The 15,977-nt window shown below is 39.3% G+C and overlaps 1 protein-coding gene across 1 annotated transcript in view; it reads right to left on the bottom strand.

The window, feature by feature from the left end:
- Window positions 1-8,625: 8,625 nt before the first annotated feature.
- The window catches only part of rufy1 (RUN and FYVE domain containing 1), a 71,462-nt gene continuing 64,110 nt past the window's right edge, over window positions 8,626-15,977 (bottom strand). Inside the window, exons 16-18 of the mRNA XM_078550809.1 lie at window positions 15,727-15,775; window positions 15,315-15,392; window positions 8,626-9,693 (exon numbers count right to left, since the gene is read on the bottom strand). Coding sequence (XP_078406935.1) covers window positions 9,550-9,693; window positions 15,315-15,392; window positions 15,727-15,775 — 271 coding nt within the window. The 3' untranslated portion in view covers window positions 8,626-9,549. The remainder of the gene's footprint in view (window positions 9,694-15,314; window positions 15,393-15,726; window positions 15,776-15,977) is intronic.

Raw genomic sequence — 15,977 nt, 5'->3', positions numbered from 1 at the left:
GCCTATTGGGAAGAAGACCTGTAATCTTCTATAGAAATCACTGCCTTCAAGAGAGGAGGGAGAGAATTTAAAAAGATTAACATGACAGTAGTGGCAGCAGTTGAAAAATTTTTCAGGTCTTTGTTTATCCTTGGTGTAGGCCACATTTGCAGTACCAACAGTGGTCACCACTCCCGGCGACGCTGCCAGTACTGGAGTGCTGCCAGCCTCTGATTGGCCAGCAGCTCTCAGAGGTGGGACATCCGCCCCACACCAGAATTTCTAGGGGGAAATTCCCCTCAAAGGAGGCGGGAAGTGCACCAGCGGGAAGGTAACTTAATCCCATTGGGCCTCCCGAAGATGGCTGCGGTGGGGTTTCCACCAGTTTTCCATCCAGTGGACAGGCCTGAGGCCAGGAACCTTGTGTGTGAAAGAGTGAATGGTGATGTCCCTTGAACTGAGGGCCCTGTGGGTGTATGATGGGTTTGAAAGTGCATGAGTTGGGAATGATGAAAAGAATGACTTACCCTGGCGGAACAAAGGTGATCATTCATCCTTTTGCGGCAGTGGGTGGCTGTCCTCCACTGCAGGGGTTCGCGCTGACCACCGCCTCCCAAGCTGGGTTGGTGACTTTGCTGGCCATCCTGCGGCCAGAGTGGGAGCAGAGCACATCCCGGCGGGCCTCCATGTCACCCAGCAGTCAGTCGAGGGACCCATCGTTGAAGCGGGGGTCTGTAGTCTTTTTTCCTTTGCTGACCATGTCTCCCGGCAACGGTGGTGAGCTGGTGGTGATGAGTGCTTTGATGGCAGCTGCCTTTTAAAGGTGGCGGCTGGCGTGATGCAACAGCGGGGTGATGGCGAGCGGGCAAATGAGAGCCCGCCCACCCTTGAAACAGCGTGTTTCACGGGAGTGAATATATAATGAGGGAGGCTCGGGAAAACCCGCCATTTTTATTAGCAGGTAGGACTCCATTTTACCCACCCGCTACCGCACTTAGTGCAATTCTGGGAAAATTCAGTCCTTATAATCGTTGACACAAGATCGAGAAGGGAAATGAGGATAAGGAAATTTTCAGGATCTGGAATGCTCTACCTGAAAAGGTGATGCAAGATGATTCCAAAAAGAATTTTAAAATATGGAGTTGGACAAGTCCTTGAGGAACTTCACAGGATTGTAGACAAAAGACAGGGGAGTAAAAATAAATTTGCACAAATTGTTGCAAATATCTTTGAGCTCTAATTTTTAAACTGATGTGGGAATGGGGTGTTGAAGTGGCAAAAAAGAAAGGAAAGGAAGTGTTGAAAAATTTAAATTTAAAAAATTTTCCTTAAGGTACTGCAACTAGCAACATCATGAATGAACCATGCATTCCTTCGAGCTTATCCACCATTCAATTTGATTATGACTGATTTGTATATTAACTCAATTTACCCACCTCGGTTCCATATACGTAATACCATTATCCAACACAAATCTATTAACCCAGTTTTGAACCTCTTCATTGACCTAGCCAAAACAGATTTCTGCGGAGACTGGCAGGGGAAGGACATTCCAGATTCCTATTACCCTTTGTGTGAAAATGTGCTTATTGACTTCGCCCCTGAATGACCTAGCTTCAATTGTAAAGTTATGCACCTTTACTCTGGACTTCCCCACCAGAGAAAATAGCTTACTTCTATCTATTGTCTCAAATCCTTTAATTATTTTGAACACATCATTTAAATCTTCTGTACTCAAAAGAATGCAAGCAATGTCTACACAACCTGTTCTCCATTTAAGTTTTTAGCCCTGCAATATTTCTGGTGAAACTCAGCAGGTCTGACAGCATCTGCGGAGAAGAATACAGTTAACGTTTCGAGTCCATATGACTCTTCATCAGAACTAAGAAATATAGAAATGAGGTGAAATATAAGCTGGTTGAGGGGGGTGGGACAGGTAGAGCTGGATAGGGGGCCAGTGATAAGTAGAGGCAAAGAAGAGATTGCCAAAGATGTCATAGACAAAAGGACAAAGGGGTGTTGACGGTGGTGTTATTAGCTGAGGAATGTGCTAATGGTGACATTAAGGGTAGAAAGCAGGATGAGCAAGTGACAGCTAGCCCTAGTGGGGGTGGGGTGGGGGGAAGGGATCGAAATAGACTAAAAGGTAGAGATAAAAGAATGGATGGAAGTACATTTAAAAATAATGGAAATAGGTGGGAAAAGAAACATATGTATATTAAAAAATTATAAATTATTGGAAAAGGGGGTATTGGAAAGGGGGTGGGGATGGAGGAGAGAGTTCATGATCTGAAGTTGTTGAACTCAATATTAAGTCCAGAAGGCTGTAAAATGCCTAGTCGGAAGATGAGGTGCTGTTCCTCTAGTTTGCGTTGAGCTTCACTGGAATATTACAGCAGGCCAAGGATGGACATGTGGGCATGAGAGCAGGGTGGTGTATTGAAATGGCAAGCGACAGGGAGGTCTGGGTCATGCTTGTGGACAGACTGTAGGTGTTCCGCAAAGCGGTCACCCAGTCTGCGTTTGGTATCTCCAATGTAGAGGACACCGCATTGGGAGCAGCGAATGCAGTAGACTAAATTGAGGGAAGTTCAAGTGAAGTGCTGCTTCACTTGAAAGGAATGTTTGGGCCCTTGGATGGTGAAGAGGGGGTAAGTAAAGGGGCAGGTGTAGCACCTTCTGCGGTTGCATGGGAAGATGCCGTGGGAGGGGCTTGCCATTTCAATACACCACCCTGCTCTCATGCCCACATATCCATCCTTGGCCTGCTGCAATGTTCCAGTGAAACTCAACGCAAACTGGAGGAACAGCACCTCATCTTCCTCCTAGGCACTTTACAGCCTTCTGGACTTAATATTGAGTTCAACAGCTTCAGATCATGAACTCTCTCCTCCATCCCCACCCCTTTCCGATCCCCCCTTTTCCAATAATTTATAATTTTTTAATATACATATGTTTCTTTTCCCACCTATTTCCATTATTTCTAAATGTATTTCCATCCATTCTTTTATCTCTACCTTTTAGCCTATTTCGATCCCTTCCCCCCACTCCACCTCCATTAGGGCTATCTGTTACTCGCTCATCCTGCTTTCTACCCTTAATGTCATCATTAGCGCATTCCTCAGCTAATATCACTACCATCAACACCCCTTTGTCCTTTTGTCTATGACATCTTTGGCAATCTCTTCTTTGCCTCTACCTATCACTGGCCCTCTATCCAGCTCTACCTGTCCCACCCCCCTCAACCAGCTTATATTTCACCTCATTTCTATATTTCTTAGTTCTGATGAAGAGTCATACGGACTCGAAACGTTAACTGTATTCCTCTCTGCAGATGCTGTCAGACCTGCTGAGTTTTTCTAGCTATTTTTGTTTTTGTTTCAGATTTCCAGCATCTGCAGTATTTTGCTTTTATCTTAGTATTTCTGGTGACTCCACTGCACCCCAACCAAAGTCTATATATTCTTTATGATGCAGTGCCCAGAACTAAATGGGTTTATGATTATAACTTATAATTGTAATTGTTATTAACATAACATATATATTGTAATTACATCTTTATAGGTATTTAATACACTTATCCAAGTGGTTCAGAAAGCAAAACATTTCTGTTGGGTTCATAAAAATTTGGTAAATCCCAATGAGGAAGGGACAGTTTTCTTTTCGGGTGGGAACAGCTGATGATGGGGGAAAGCCAAGGAGTCCACTCCTGTCTGTTATTTCGTGATCCCTACTGGAAATTCATGCTTATATGGATCATTGCTGAAGACAACGTTAATGATCAACTGCAATGTTATGAAGAAGAGTTGGATGAGGCTTGTGCAGAGCAAAAACACCAGTAGAGACCAGCTGGGCTGAAAGACATGTTTTTGTGCTGGAAATTCTATGTATGGGAAAATGTTGTAAATTTTAAAATCCCACTGCACCAAGAGATCAAATCCCAGAAAGATAGGGGTTTATTGAGTTCATTTTAAGATTAAATTTCCTAACAATGATTATAAATGGTCTCCCAAATTCTTAATGAAAGATTACAAATTAGGTACAGCTAGAAACATTTCAAACTGTTTTATGTCTTCTTCCCTCCACCCCCTTCATCCCAATAGCTGTGTTTCACAATATTTAGCACTTCATTAGCCAGTACCACATTGATCAGTATCCCATCCACTAACTTATAAAATATAAATAAGCTTTTTCTTTTCAATAAAATTTACAACAGTTCTTCTGTGGAGACCTGCAAAAATCCATTTCTTTCAACTGCATATGAATTCCATGCATTGGGAAAATGCCAACAGAAGGAATTCTTTGGTGTTTGCTCCACAGAGTAGGGTTCTCTATTTATTACTCCCAATGTTGATATGAGACATGATTTGGAAGGGTTTTCCGGTCTCAAGGAAATACATGGAGAATCATGAAGATTATTTGAGGGGTAAAAATATTAAAAGATGGAGATGAAGTAACCATGGGTTTTTACTTACAGAGTTTCACCTTTTTAAGTAACTTTCCCTTTAAGTGAGTTCACACTCATTAGCAGATCTTGGCTGAAGTATTACTATTGCTAACAAAGTGTCTATTCATTTTGTTGCCCAGGATACATCTTTACTCATTGCTACTAATGCTGATAATGTTGGCTTTTCAGCAGCTGTGGCTCAGTTCATAGCACCCTCGCCTTTGAATCAGAGGGTTGTGGGTTCATGTCCCACTTCCGGAAACCCAGAACTGTGATTGTACTCGAAAGAGTTGCAATCTGTGACTGTTGATAACTCGAAAGAGTTTCAGCCATTTTTAACTGGCCATTTTGTCTTGCAGTGGTCATGTTACGCATTCATAAGCAGATCTAGCATCTCCTACAATCCAGAAGCTAAGCCTTGCAGTTTTCTTCTGCCATCTCCAGAGTACTCATAGATAAAAACAAAAAACTACTGCTGATGCTGGAAATCCAAAACAAAAATGGACCCGAAACGTCGACTCTTTTCTTCTCCACCGATGCTGCCAGACCTGCTGAGTTTTTCCAGGTAATTCAATTTTTGTTCCAGAGTACTCATGTTCGTTGGCAGTCTTGCTATCCTGCACTTAACACCTCCCACAACCACTCCAAAGACAACATTGTCAACAAACTACACAGGAATTGGCTCAGAACTATTTAAAGTGAAATCCATCTTTTCAAGTGAAATACCATTTGCCTGTTAATGTATGCTTAGTGTTATGCTGATTTTGGATTTGACTTACAATAAAAGTTTTTAAAGTGAAATATTGTCCATTGATTCCTTTCATTGGGGTTGCCTGGGGATTGTTTTCTTTTGGTTATTGATCTCTACAGGGATTGTAGCACCATGTCAGCTCAAACTAAAGGAATTAGAACCTACTCCTTCACATTTTTAAATTTGTATCTCTATTTAAATCTTTCAATTCTAATTTGTTTCTATATATCTGCAGAAGTTTCATGCAAATAAATTCTGCACTTGATTCCATTACCTGCATAAACTGAAGTCAAAAAACAGCTCTCAGGTCAAAGTTTGGGGGGTGGGGGATACTGGGGTGGTTAAGGAAAGGAAAATCTATGCTGCACCCATATTTTGTGCTATATGATCAAGATTTGTGAAAATGCACCAATCACAGCCACTTAGAGAAAGTCAATCTTCTGATGAATTAGCAAGCTCTGGTATGGTATTCAGCATGGCTGCATGAACAGTGATTTTTTTGGCTTGGTCATCTTGAACTCCCCTCTCAACACCATGATCTTAAATATTGCCAAAATGTTTAAGGGGATCTTGGATTGTGCACTTCTACACAAGCTATCATATGGATTCCCATTAGAGCCATATTCATAACTTTTGGGTTCATCTCAAAAAGTACAGTATTTATGCAAAAGTTGATCAGTTCATTCAAAAAGTCTTGATAAATTTTATTTGCTCTCTCTCCCATTCATTGCATCAATCACCTTAACTTATCAATTTGTTGATTCAATTTTTGCATTCAGCAGTCTCAATTCAATGGGTGCCTTTGACGATTGTGCCCCAGCAAAAAACTCAGGCCAATATCTGAGGAGTTCCATTATTCCATCAGTTGTCAATATTGAGGCAATGATTTAGTGACTAGCACAGTGGTCATCCCTTATAGAAGAAATACTTCTATAGATTTCTTGCTTTTGATTGTCCAGTGCATTGAGCTATCACTGGAGATTTTCAATCTTGCTGGCAAATACTTGCTCAATCTTCTGATTTTTCTCTTCCGCTGTTTGGTTTGTTCAAACTTTTGCGGTCTAAGATTAAACAAAAGCAGTGCCAGTGGTGCAGAATTAAAGTTAAGAGATATCAGAAAGACTGAGTATTTTTTTGCACTAGGAATAATATGGCAATAATTATTTAGCAATGCAGTACTCAGCTCTTGTTTCAAATGAAATAATACTGTTCAGATTTCCTATCAATTAACTCTGAACCCTTACCACTTAGGCCTTGAATGGCTCATTAACTGCTTCTTTTGAGTAAATGGACTCTGACATTAACTTTAGCCTATGTATCCAGGCATCCATCAATACTGCTTTAGCTCAGCTAATAAGATACATTAGCACACCCCCAGAACAGCCATCATGCTCCCTGCTCCTTTTGGGTAACTACCCAATATCCAATTGCACAGCCTACAGCAGTGCAACCAGGATGAGGAATTCAACATGGAGAATGGAGCTGATTGAGGGCAGAGGTTTGGGGTGGAGAAAAGAAAATCATTCCGTACTCAATGACCTGACAACAGTGGTTTTCCAACACACTGCGCTTAATGTTCTTTATCTTACATCAAATCTACTAGATAGCTATTCCATTAAAATATCAATGTTTTGATTTGACTAGCTTGTTAAAAAAAAATAGTGCACCTCTGTCTGGTCCTGAACCATATGGAACAATAAGTTCCCAGATTTGACCCCAGGATTGAGTCCACAACAAAAAGAGGTACGACTATATCTCGCCATGATTTAGTGCAGTTTAGGCAAGTGTGACCAGCATCTAGTTCATATTAATATTAGAGGTAATGATTAGATCTGAGAAGATTAGTTACCTTACCTTCACAACAATAAAATGCTGGGCTTGAGAAATTGCCAGAACACCTAAAAGAAAATGGTAGTTCAGAAGGTTACCCATGTTTGTTTAATAAAGTCAGAAGAGAAGAGATGGAGCCATAAAACAGCACACAGCAGGTGGGCTTACTAAGCTGCAGAGCTGGAGACATGATGTCTATACTGCTTGCAAAGAAGTGCACTCCATAGAGATGTTTGTTTTGAGAGTTAAAGTTAAAATAGTTTAAAAGCATTCAGTGAATTCTGAAAAGCTATGTGTCATGGAGATGAGTGGGGCTTAAGAAGTTTCTCTGGTTTCAATTTATCTGTGTGTTTACTGGGAGGAGGGTTTAGTTGCCCTTTGGACCTCATGTGGTTTGCAGCTCAGAGAAGCCCTGGGAGCTGTACAGTGCAGTTGGCACTGAGAGAAGTCCTGGAGCTGAAAAGTGCCAAGTCTACCTCAGATTACCTTGGTAGGGCAAGGTATCTCAAAAATTTGAGCAACGGGTGAAGTTAGCCGTTTCACTCTGCTGCTAAGCAGTAGCAACGTGAATGGCATTTGTCACCAACAGGGTGCTGTCGTCAAGCCAAGACGACATTCTGCCTATCACACAAATGAGTAATGTGGTATATGAATTTCAGTGCCTGCGTGATGCTAGGTATGTAGGTCATACGTCCCAAAGACTGGTGCATCCTATCAAACAGCATGTCCCTTCCACTGTTTGCAATGGGCAAGGTACAGACCTTACCCAACCAGCCCGTGTTTGCAAAACTCAAAACACAGGGCTCAATGTTAAATGTGATTCTGGGATTGGACAACATTTGCTAATAATCCTCAATGTGCTAAGAATTACACTGACGCCCAATTTAGGATAGTCAGTGAGGCTCGCAGTGTGGCAAAATTGTGTGTACTGGAAGTCACATGTATTAATACACAGGGCCCTGTTCTTTGCTGACGGAAAGAACATGTACACACATTGCACCTATTTCAGCTAAACTAATAAGTGACAGCCATTTCCTGGTTCATTCCTCAGGGTTATGTTTTGACCACTCAGAGTCAAGTTGCCTGGTTTAAATTTCAAACAATTCTCTGCAGTTAACTTCCAATCACCATCAACTGGTGAGTTTTCCATAGCAACACCTCAACCAATCCAAGTCCACCTGCCAACCAATCAGCACTTCTTCTCATACAGTATAAATTAGTGTTCCCTTTACCTTTGGTATTGTCCTGATGAATACAAGACGAAAAGCTTTGAAAACAAAATGTCTCCTTTCAGCAATACTTAAAAAGAAAATGCAGATTTTCTTTTTGAATAACTGAATTTCTGCAGTGGATTAGTTTTAAGGCTGGGTGTTGAGCTAGGATGCCATACCTTATTGTTCCCCTGAAAGCAACAAGCTGCAGTGGCCATTATGAATTTGCGATTTTAAATCTTTGACATCTAAGCAATAGTATTTTTTTCTGTTCTCTGCTTAGTGACTGAAGATATAAATTTATTTGCAGAACACAATTTGCAGTTACCTGTTATGTTTAAAAGTGTAATTTCCAATAGAACGTTTTGCAAAGCTTAAAATTAGTGAAAATATTAGTCCTGGCAGAATTAACTAAATCCTTTTTATATTGAAGTGTATCAGACATTAGAAATATAAAAATAGTACATGGAGAAAAGATTTAACACATTCGAGGGAAAAACTCAGTGAACCAAGTATAAAGAGGAATCTTCACTAAAAGCATACAATTGAGTTTTTCACATGCATACACTTTTCCCCTAGTGTATCAGAACAGCAGAACTTTATGCCTTGTTCAGAGCAGATTGTCTGTTTTGATGTTCACAAGGTGTAAGTGAGAGCGGAATAACATTTTATTTCTAGCAGGAAAATGGGCCACATAATTAAATTCATACGTCTATATTCTACAGCATCAATACAGGTATTGCAATTTATGTTATCCAACAAAGGCACATGGAGCCATAAAAATAGCTTTAAGTACAAATACAATATTATGGCACTGCAAACCTAAAAAATAATTTCTTCTAACTTCAGCCACCATAATTAATGGTATTGACCATAGCCGAGTGGAGGATACATCAGTTGGTATTAGTCATGTAAAAAAGCTTGTACCATCAGCCATGGAACCAAGTAAAAACATTTTGGGGGTGGGGGGCAGAGATTAAAGAAAGGAGAAAACAGGCAGGAATGCAGTTAATATTTGGAAGTGAAGGTTAATGGCGATCTATCTTACTATTCTTGACAGATTTTGTAATAAAGGTAGTGTATGACCTTACATGTAGAGCAAAATATCAAACATTTTGATTACATTTCTAGTATTCAACTTAAGTGTCAATTTGGTCAATCACTTAATGCAAGCCCTTTCGTTTGGACAGTTACATGAAAATATTCAGCTTTTGAGTTTCACAAAAGATATTGGCATATAGAACTTAATTTATTTAACAGCTTTACTGATGCAGTAGAGCTAAACCGGCTAGCACTGATGGCTTGGTACAAATCCTGCTGAATTCATCATCTCAGGAAGCATTTGAAGAACACCTCTGTAGTAGTAGCGTGTGGCAGGTGTCACAGACCCGCACAGGCTTAGGATAAGAAGGTAGTGCCAACTCATTACTGGAACAGTTGTTGCAGAAGATGTCACCACAGTTTCTACAGTGATGCTGGCAGTAGGGGAAAACAGGAGATAAAGAAAGAATTAGAATAAGGTACATTTTAAGTCAACATGTTCAAACAGTTTCTCTTTCATCCTCTTCTTCTCAGCAACTCCCGCTGGGATACCTTCTCACTTCCCTTAGCATGTCCTGATTGCATTCCAAGATCCTAGAAAGTTTTGGATTAGTATTCCAGTTACAGACAGATTTGTCCTCAATCACCATTGAGACATGTATATTGTATCCAGTGACTGGAACAGTTTCAGAGCAGAAGCCTTGATGGCTTTCACCTGTCAGTGCTAGCACATTTGCCTGGGTGTAAAATATAGGTTGGCACTTCAGTGTATTCTTTGGGAACATACAGCTGCACTGTTTAAAGGGTGATGTCATTCCAATTAGAAGCTAAACCAGAGTGTGTCCTCAGAGGTATGCAAAAGCAGGAACCTCAACAGTTCTGTTTCAAAACGTAACACTACACCACTTAAGTGTTTTTCTTATTTTTGTTTCAAATCCACTTGTAGCACATGGGTAAACTTCAATTATACTACTACTACTACTACTGTGACTGCTAAAGCAGCAGCAACAATCAAGCATTTATATATCAACATTAATGTAATAAAACATTCCAAGACCTTTGACAGACCATATAAAGCAAAATGCAGCAGAGGGGGAGGAGCAACTTTCATGATTAAGGAGGAAATTACTGCAATAAGAGGGTATAGTAATGGGTAAACAATCAGTGGAGAATTTAATAGTTAATAATTCAGATAGAATTAAGTATCAGAAAAAGATTTAAAACTGTAATAGTTGTGGTGTATAGCCCCCCTGTTGGCAGCTGCAAGGGTGATAAGATTGTATAAATGAAAAGATTAGAAAAGTATGTGTCAAAGGCAGAGTGGTTTTAATAGAGGATTTCAACTTTCATAAAGTTTTGAGGTAAGTACACTAGCACATATCAGAAAGGTAGTGAATTTCTTCAGCATGTTCAGGTTAATTTTCTGCAGCAAAATGCCTAGAACCAACAAGGGAGCAAGCCATATTAGATTTAGCAATAAGTAATGATCCAGATTTAGATAACAGTCTAACTGTACATGAACATTTATTTATGGCGATCTTAATATGATGAGTTCAACATAGCGTTTGAAAAGGAGAAATGGGAAACAGCTATTAAGATTCAAGGTTAAGTTAGCCAAGGCTAACTTCAATGCAATGAAATAGAGGCAGTCCACAGTAAACAGGACAAATATGTTACTGGGTAAAATTAATATAAGGTCAGTAGGAGGTATTCATAAAAATAATTTAATGTGATATAGAACCAGCTCACATCCCTATGGGGCAGGAGCTTTACTTGCCAAAAAACAACCTTGGATAACTAAAGAGGTTAGAGGAAGCATAAAACTAAAAAAGCAACAGAAAAAAAAAAGAGATCCTGGCAATTGAGAAAAATACAACAGCTATGAAAAGAAATTTCTAAGTCATATCAAAATTCACACAATTTTTTTGAGTTAAGAAAAAGGGGGTAGTCAGGAGTAACGTGGGTCCCTTGAAAACAGAAAATGGTAATAATGAAAATAAGGAAACGAAGGGCATGCTTCAAGTAATTACTTTGTGTCAGTATTCACAGTAGAAGAGGAGATTAGCATGTTGAACACCCCAGGAAACTAATATTGATCCAAGGACAGGGACTATTAAAATTAATGCAAGCAAAACAACAGTCATTAAGAAATTAATGACACTAAAAATTAACAAATCCCCAGGATCAAATGGTTTCCACTCTAGGATATTAAAGGATATAAGTGGGAACATTGCCAGTGTCCTAACTATAATCTTCCAAAGCTCTCTTGATTTGGGAACCATCGCTTAGTTATGGAAAATTGTGCACATCTTCTTGCTATTTCAAGGAGAGAAGGGGAAAACCAAGAAATTATAGACAGTTAGCCTAACATTTGCTGTTAGGCAATTACTAGAGTCTATAATTAAGGATGGAAAGAACACAAATTTTCAGCTGATTAGAGAGAGTCAGCATGCATTTACAAAGGGTTGGTCATGCCTGAAACCTGATTGAATTTTTTGAAGCAGTGAGTAAAGTAGTGAACCATGTCTATGGATGTTATTTATATGGATTTTTAGAAGGCATGTGGTAAAAAGTTCCTCAGAAGAGATTATTAACTAGAGCTGAAGCTCAAGGAACTGAAGGGAAATTATTGACCTTGTTAGGAAATTGGTTGAGTGGCAGGAGACAAAGTAGGGTTAATAGCAGGTATTCTAATTACAGGAAATGACTGGTGGTGTTCTGCAAGAATCTGCATTGGGGCAAGTGCTCACTGTATTTATCAACAACCAGGATGATGGAATAGAAAGGCACATATCCAAGTTTGCTGATTACACAAAAAGGTAGGCTCCAATGTCAACTGTAAATAGAAACATAAAATTACAGAGATATTAATTAATAGATTAAGTGAATTGACAAAACTTTGTTAAATTAATTTCTTTGTGTGCAAATTTCAGATCTTCCACATTGGAACTAAGAGGATAGAGCAGATACTTATGGTTCAAAGCGCGAAACAGTGGAGGTCCAGGGAGATTGAGAGGTTCAAGCATACAAATCATAAATGTTATGAACAGGTACAGAAAATAATCAAAAAGATTAATGCAATGCTGGACTTTATATCTAGATAACTAGAATACAATGGGGTAGAAATTATACTGCAGCTATAGAAAGCCCTGCTTAGACCACACCTGGAGGACTGTAAGCAGTTCTTGGCAGCACACCATAGGGAGAATTTTTTTTTTTTAAATTTATTTTTTCACAGGATGCAGGTGTCGCTGGCTAGGCCAGCATTTACTGTCCATCCCTAACTGCCCCTGAGAAGATGGTAAGCTGCCTTATATTGACAGATATATCAGCCTTGGAGAGGGTGCAGCATAGAATTATCAGAATGATACCTGGATTCCAAGGTTTATATTATGAAATTAGGTTATACAAACTGGGATTACATTCCATGGAATTTAGGAGGTTAAAAAGCGATTTGAGCAAAGTTTTCAAGATATTAAGGGGAAATGCATAGGGGAGAGAGAGCATGGTCTGCCTGTGAGGAGTCTAACACGAGAAGCATTGTTAAAAAGATGAGTCAGACCTTTCAGGAGTGAAATTAGGAAACACTTCTACATGCAAAAAGATGGCAGAAGTTTGGAACTCTTCTTCAAACGTCAACTGATGCTAGATCAATTGTTACTTAAACCTGAGACTGATAGATTTTTATTAACCAAAGGCATAAAGGGGTATGGCGCAATGGCAAATATTATGGAGTTAGGTCACAGATCAGCCATAATCTTGCTGAATAATGGAACAGACTTGTCCCTATATTCCTGTCTACAGCTAGAGATATCAGTACATCAGTTAACATTATAGGTCTACAGATGTGTCCAAATTTCAAATGACTTTTCAAGCAGAGAGCTATTCAATGATGATTCTGGAACCATCTAACTTGAGCAAATAGCTTTATAAAAAGAATATGTCCTCTATTTTTAGTTCCTGTAAGAATATCTACATTTGACAAGTATTACAGAACAGCATACGTTACTTGATTTCTGGAGACACAGGATCAGAGAAACAGAATAACAGTGAAAGTCATCCTGTGATAGCTCTAGGCATCTTTTGGAGATCATTATGTAATATCATTGGGAAAGCTCCAGACTTGCTTACCAATTGCTCAGCACTACAGTATAGACACACCAAGGCGGTCTTACATGTTTCACACTGCTCTTTCCTACTACTTGCTGCTTTAGCTAGAATTCTTTGAACTTTAGTTCTCCAAAATTTGGGGAGACAGAGTTTAACGTGGATAAATGTGAGGTTATCCATTTTGGTTGGAAGAATAAAAAGGCGACTTGTTATTTAAATGGAGAGAAACTTCAGAATGCTTCAGTGCAGAGGGATCTGGGTGTCCTCATGCATGAATCACTGAAAGCTAATATGCAGGTACAGCAGGTAATAAGGAAGGCAAATGGAATTTTCGCATTTATTGCTAAAGGAATAGAATATAAAAATAGGGAAGTGTTGTTGTAACTGTACAAGGCATTGGTGAGACCTCACCTGGAGTACTGTGCACAGTTTTAGTCCCCTTACTTGAGGAAGGATATAGTTGCATTGGAGGCAGTTCAGAGGAGGTTCACTAGATTGATTCCAGAGATGCGGGGCTTGTCTTATGAGGAGAGATTGGGCAGTTTAGGCCTATACTCGCTTGAGTTTATAAGGATGAGAGAAGATCTAATTAAGACACTAAAGGGGATAGACATAGACATGGAGCAGATGTTTCCCCTTGTGGGGCATTCTAGAATGAGAGGCCACAGTTTTAGGCTAAGGGGTAGTAGATTTAAATCTGAGATGAGGTGGAATTACTTTTTTCAAAGGGTCGTGAATCTGTGGAATTCACTACCTCAGACTGCAGTGGATGCCGAATAAATTTGAGGAGGAGATAGACAGATTTTTAATTAGTAATGGGTTGAAAGGTTATGGGGAGAGGGCGGGAAATTAGAGTTGAGGCCGAAATGAGATCAGCCATGATTGTATTGAATGGCGGGGCAGGCTCGAGGGGCTGAATTGCCTACTCCTAGTTCTTACGTTCCATCTAGCAAGGTATTTATTGCCAGATGCCATTACTGATTTAAGTTGATCAAAATTAGAATAATATTCACTGGAATGACTTGATATTTTCCAGGATTTTAGATTTCTTAATTAAACAGCAAGTCTTGCTGGTGGGATCCACGTCAAGACAGATCAATTTAAGGCAACCATGAGCAACACTGACATGTCTCTGAACAGCAGAGCAAAGGCTCCTTTTCACCAGTTAACCAGCAGAACAGGATGATCAGGAGCATGTTTCTTGTCTAAGTTTTGTGTAGTCTGGGAAAATTAGATGGAGAAAAGTTCTTACTTTTCCTGCTCCCCCACCCAATAGAATTGCAGATGGGGAAGGAGCCATGCTAGAGACCAGATTATTGAAAAAAATGCATTTATATGGAACAGTATTGGGACAACATGTCAAAACATTTCACAAGCTGGATAAATGACAATGGGATTGATTAAGAAAACAAAGGTACAACAGATCAGGGGCATGAAGACTGAGAAAAGGGAAAGTGAGATGGATCTGCCAATAATGTAGTGAAGTAGACAGAGGAATAATACTCTTAATACAAGAGTGAAGAAAATCATTAGGAACGTAAAGCTGATTAAAACAAAAAGCTAAAAGCTACTGCGGATGCTGGAAATCCAAAACAAAAACAGAATTACCTGGAAAAACTCAGCAGGTCTGGCAACATCGGCGGAGAAGAAATCAGTCAACGTTTCGAGCCTTCATGGCCCTTCTAACTATGCTTCAGTTCTGCTGAAGGGCCATGAAGGCTCGAAACGTTGACTGATTTCTTCTCCGCCGATGCTGCCAGACCTGCTGAGTTTTTCCAGGTAATTCTGTTTTTGTTAAAGCTGATTAATGTATGTGACAACATTCCCCTTAAAGAAACGCAGTTCTTAACATTAGTAATATTACATTTTGAAGGCACTTTGGTCCTGGAGAACAAAAATAATTCATTAAATTAGTTGAAAGAGTCATTAACTATTTGAGCAATACCTTTCTTCTTGAGATTGAAAATTCTTTCTCACATTGTTTGCAGGATGTTGCTTCATCATCCTTCAGCCAGGCATTTCCCTATCAATAAAAGTAGCGTTACACCAGAGGTCAGCAAGTAACTAAGTGATTATCAACTAGTTTGGCATTACATTACTTATATTTAATGTGGTATTTTAATTCAGTTGCACTTCACTGATGCAAATTAAGTTTCCTAAAAAGGTACAATATCATTTTAACTAAAATTACCTACACAAATGAGACAAGTTATATTGCTGTGTTCTAAAAGCAACCTTGAAAAATGGAAAAGAGGCACAATAGAAAATGTATACTTGAGCCAACTAAATATTCACCAATGATGTTCCCAAGCTCTAATGACTTGCAGAAAGTTTCTAGGCATTGCCAGAATAAATACCTTTAATGCTTTATTGACCTCTTTAATGTCCTCCATTTTCAATTTTGATCTGGAAAAAAAGTTAAATATCACTATTCTTGCTGATTTAGCTAGCTAATAAGATTTGACGTAACTACTTCAACTCCTAACAGAAAAGCCTGAACAATGAAATCCAGATTTACACCAAAACAGTGGTCATTTCAAAATATCAAATTTCTTTAAAGATATTTTAAATTTTGTGGAGATATTGAGGTCTACATTTTGAAAATTGT

Source organism: Cetorhinus maximus, chromosome 10 (genome assembly GCF_964194155.1).
Source record: "Cetorhinus maximus chromosome 10, sCetMax3.hap1.1, whole genome shotgun sequence".
In the NCBI taxonomy this organism is placed as follows: Eukaryota; Metazoa; Chordata; class Chondrichthyes; order Lamniformes; family Cetorhinidae; genus Cetorhinus; species Cetorhinus maximus.
The sequence above is the reverse complement of the archived record's forward strand: the minus strand, read 5'-3'. Positions and strand labels throughout refer to the sequence as shown.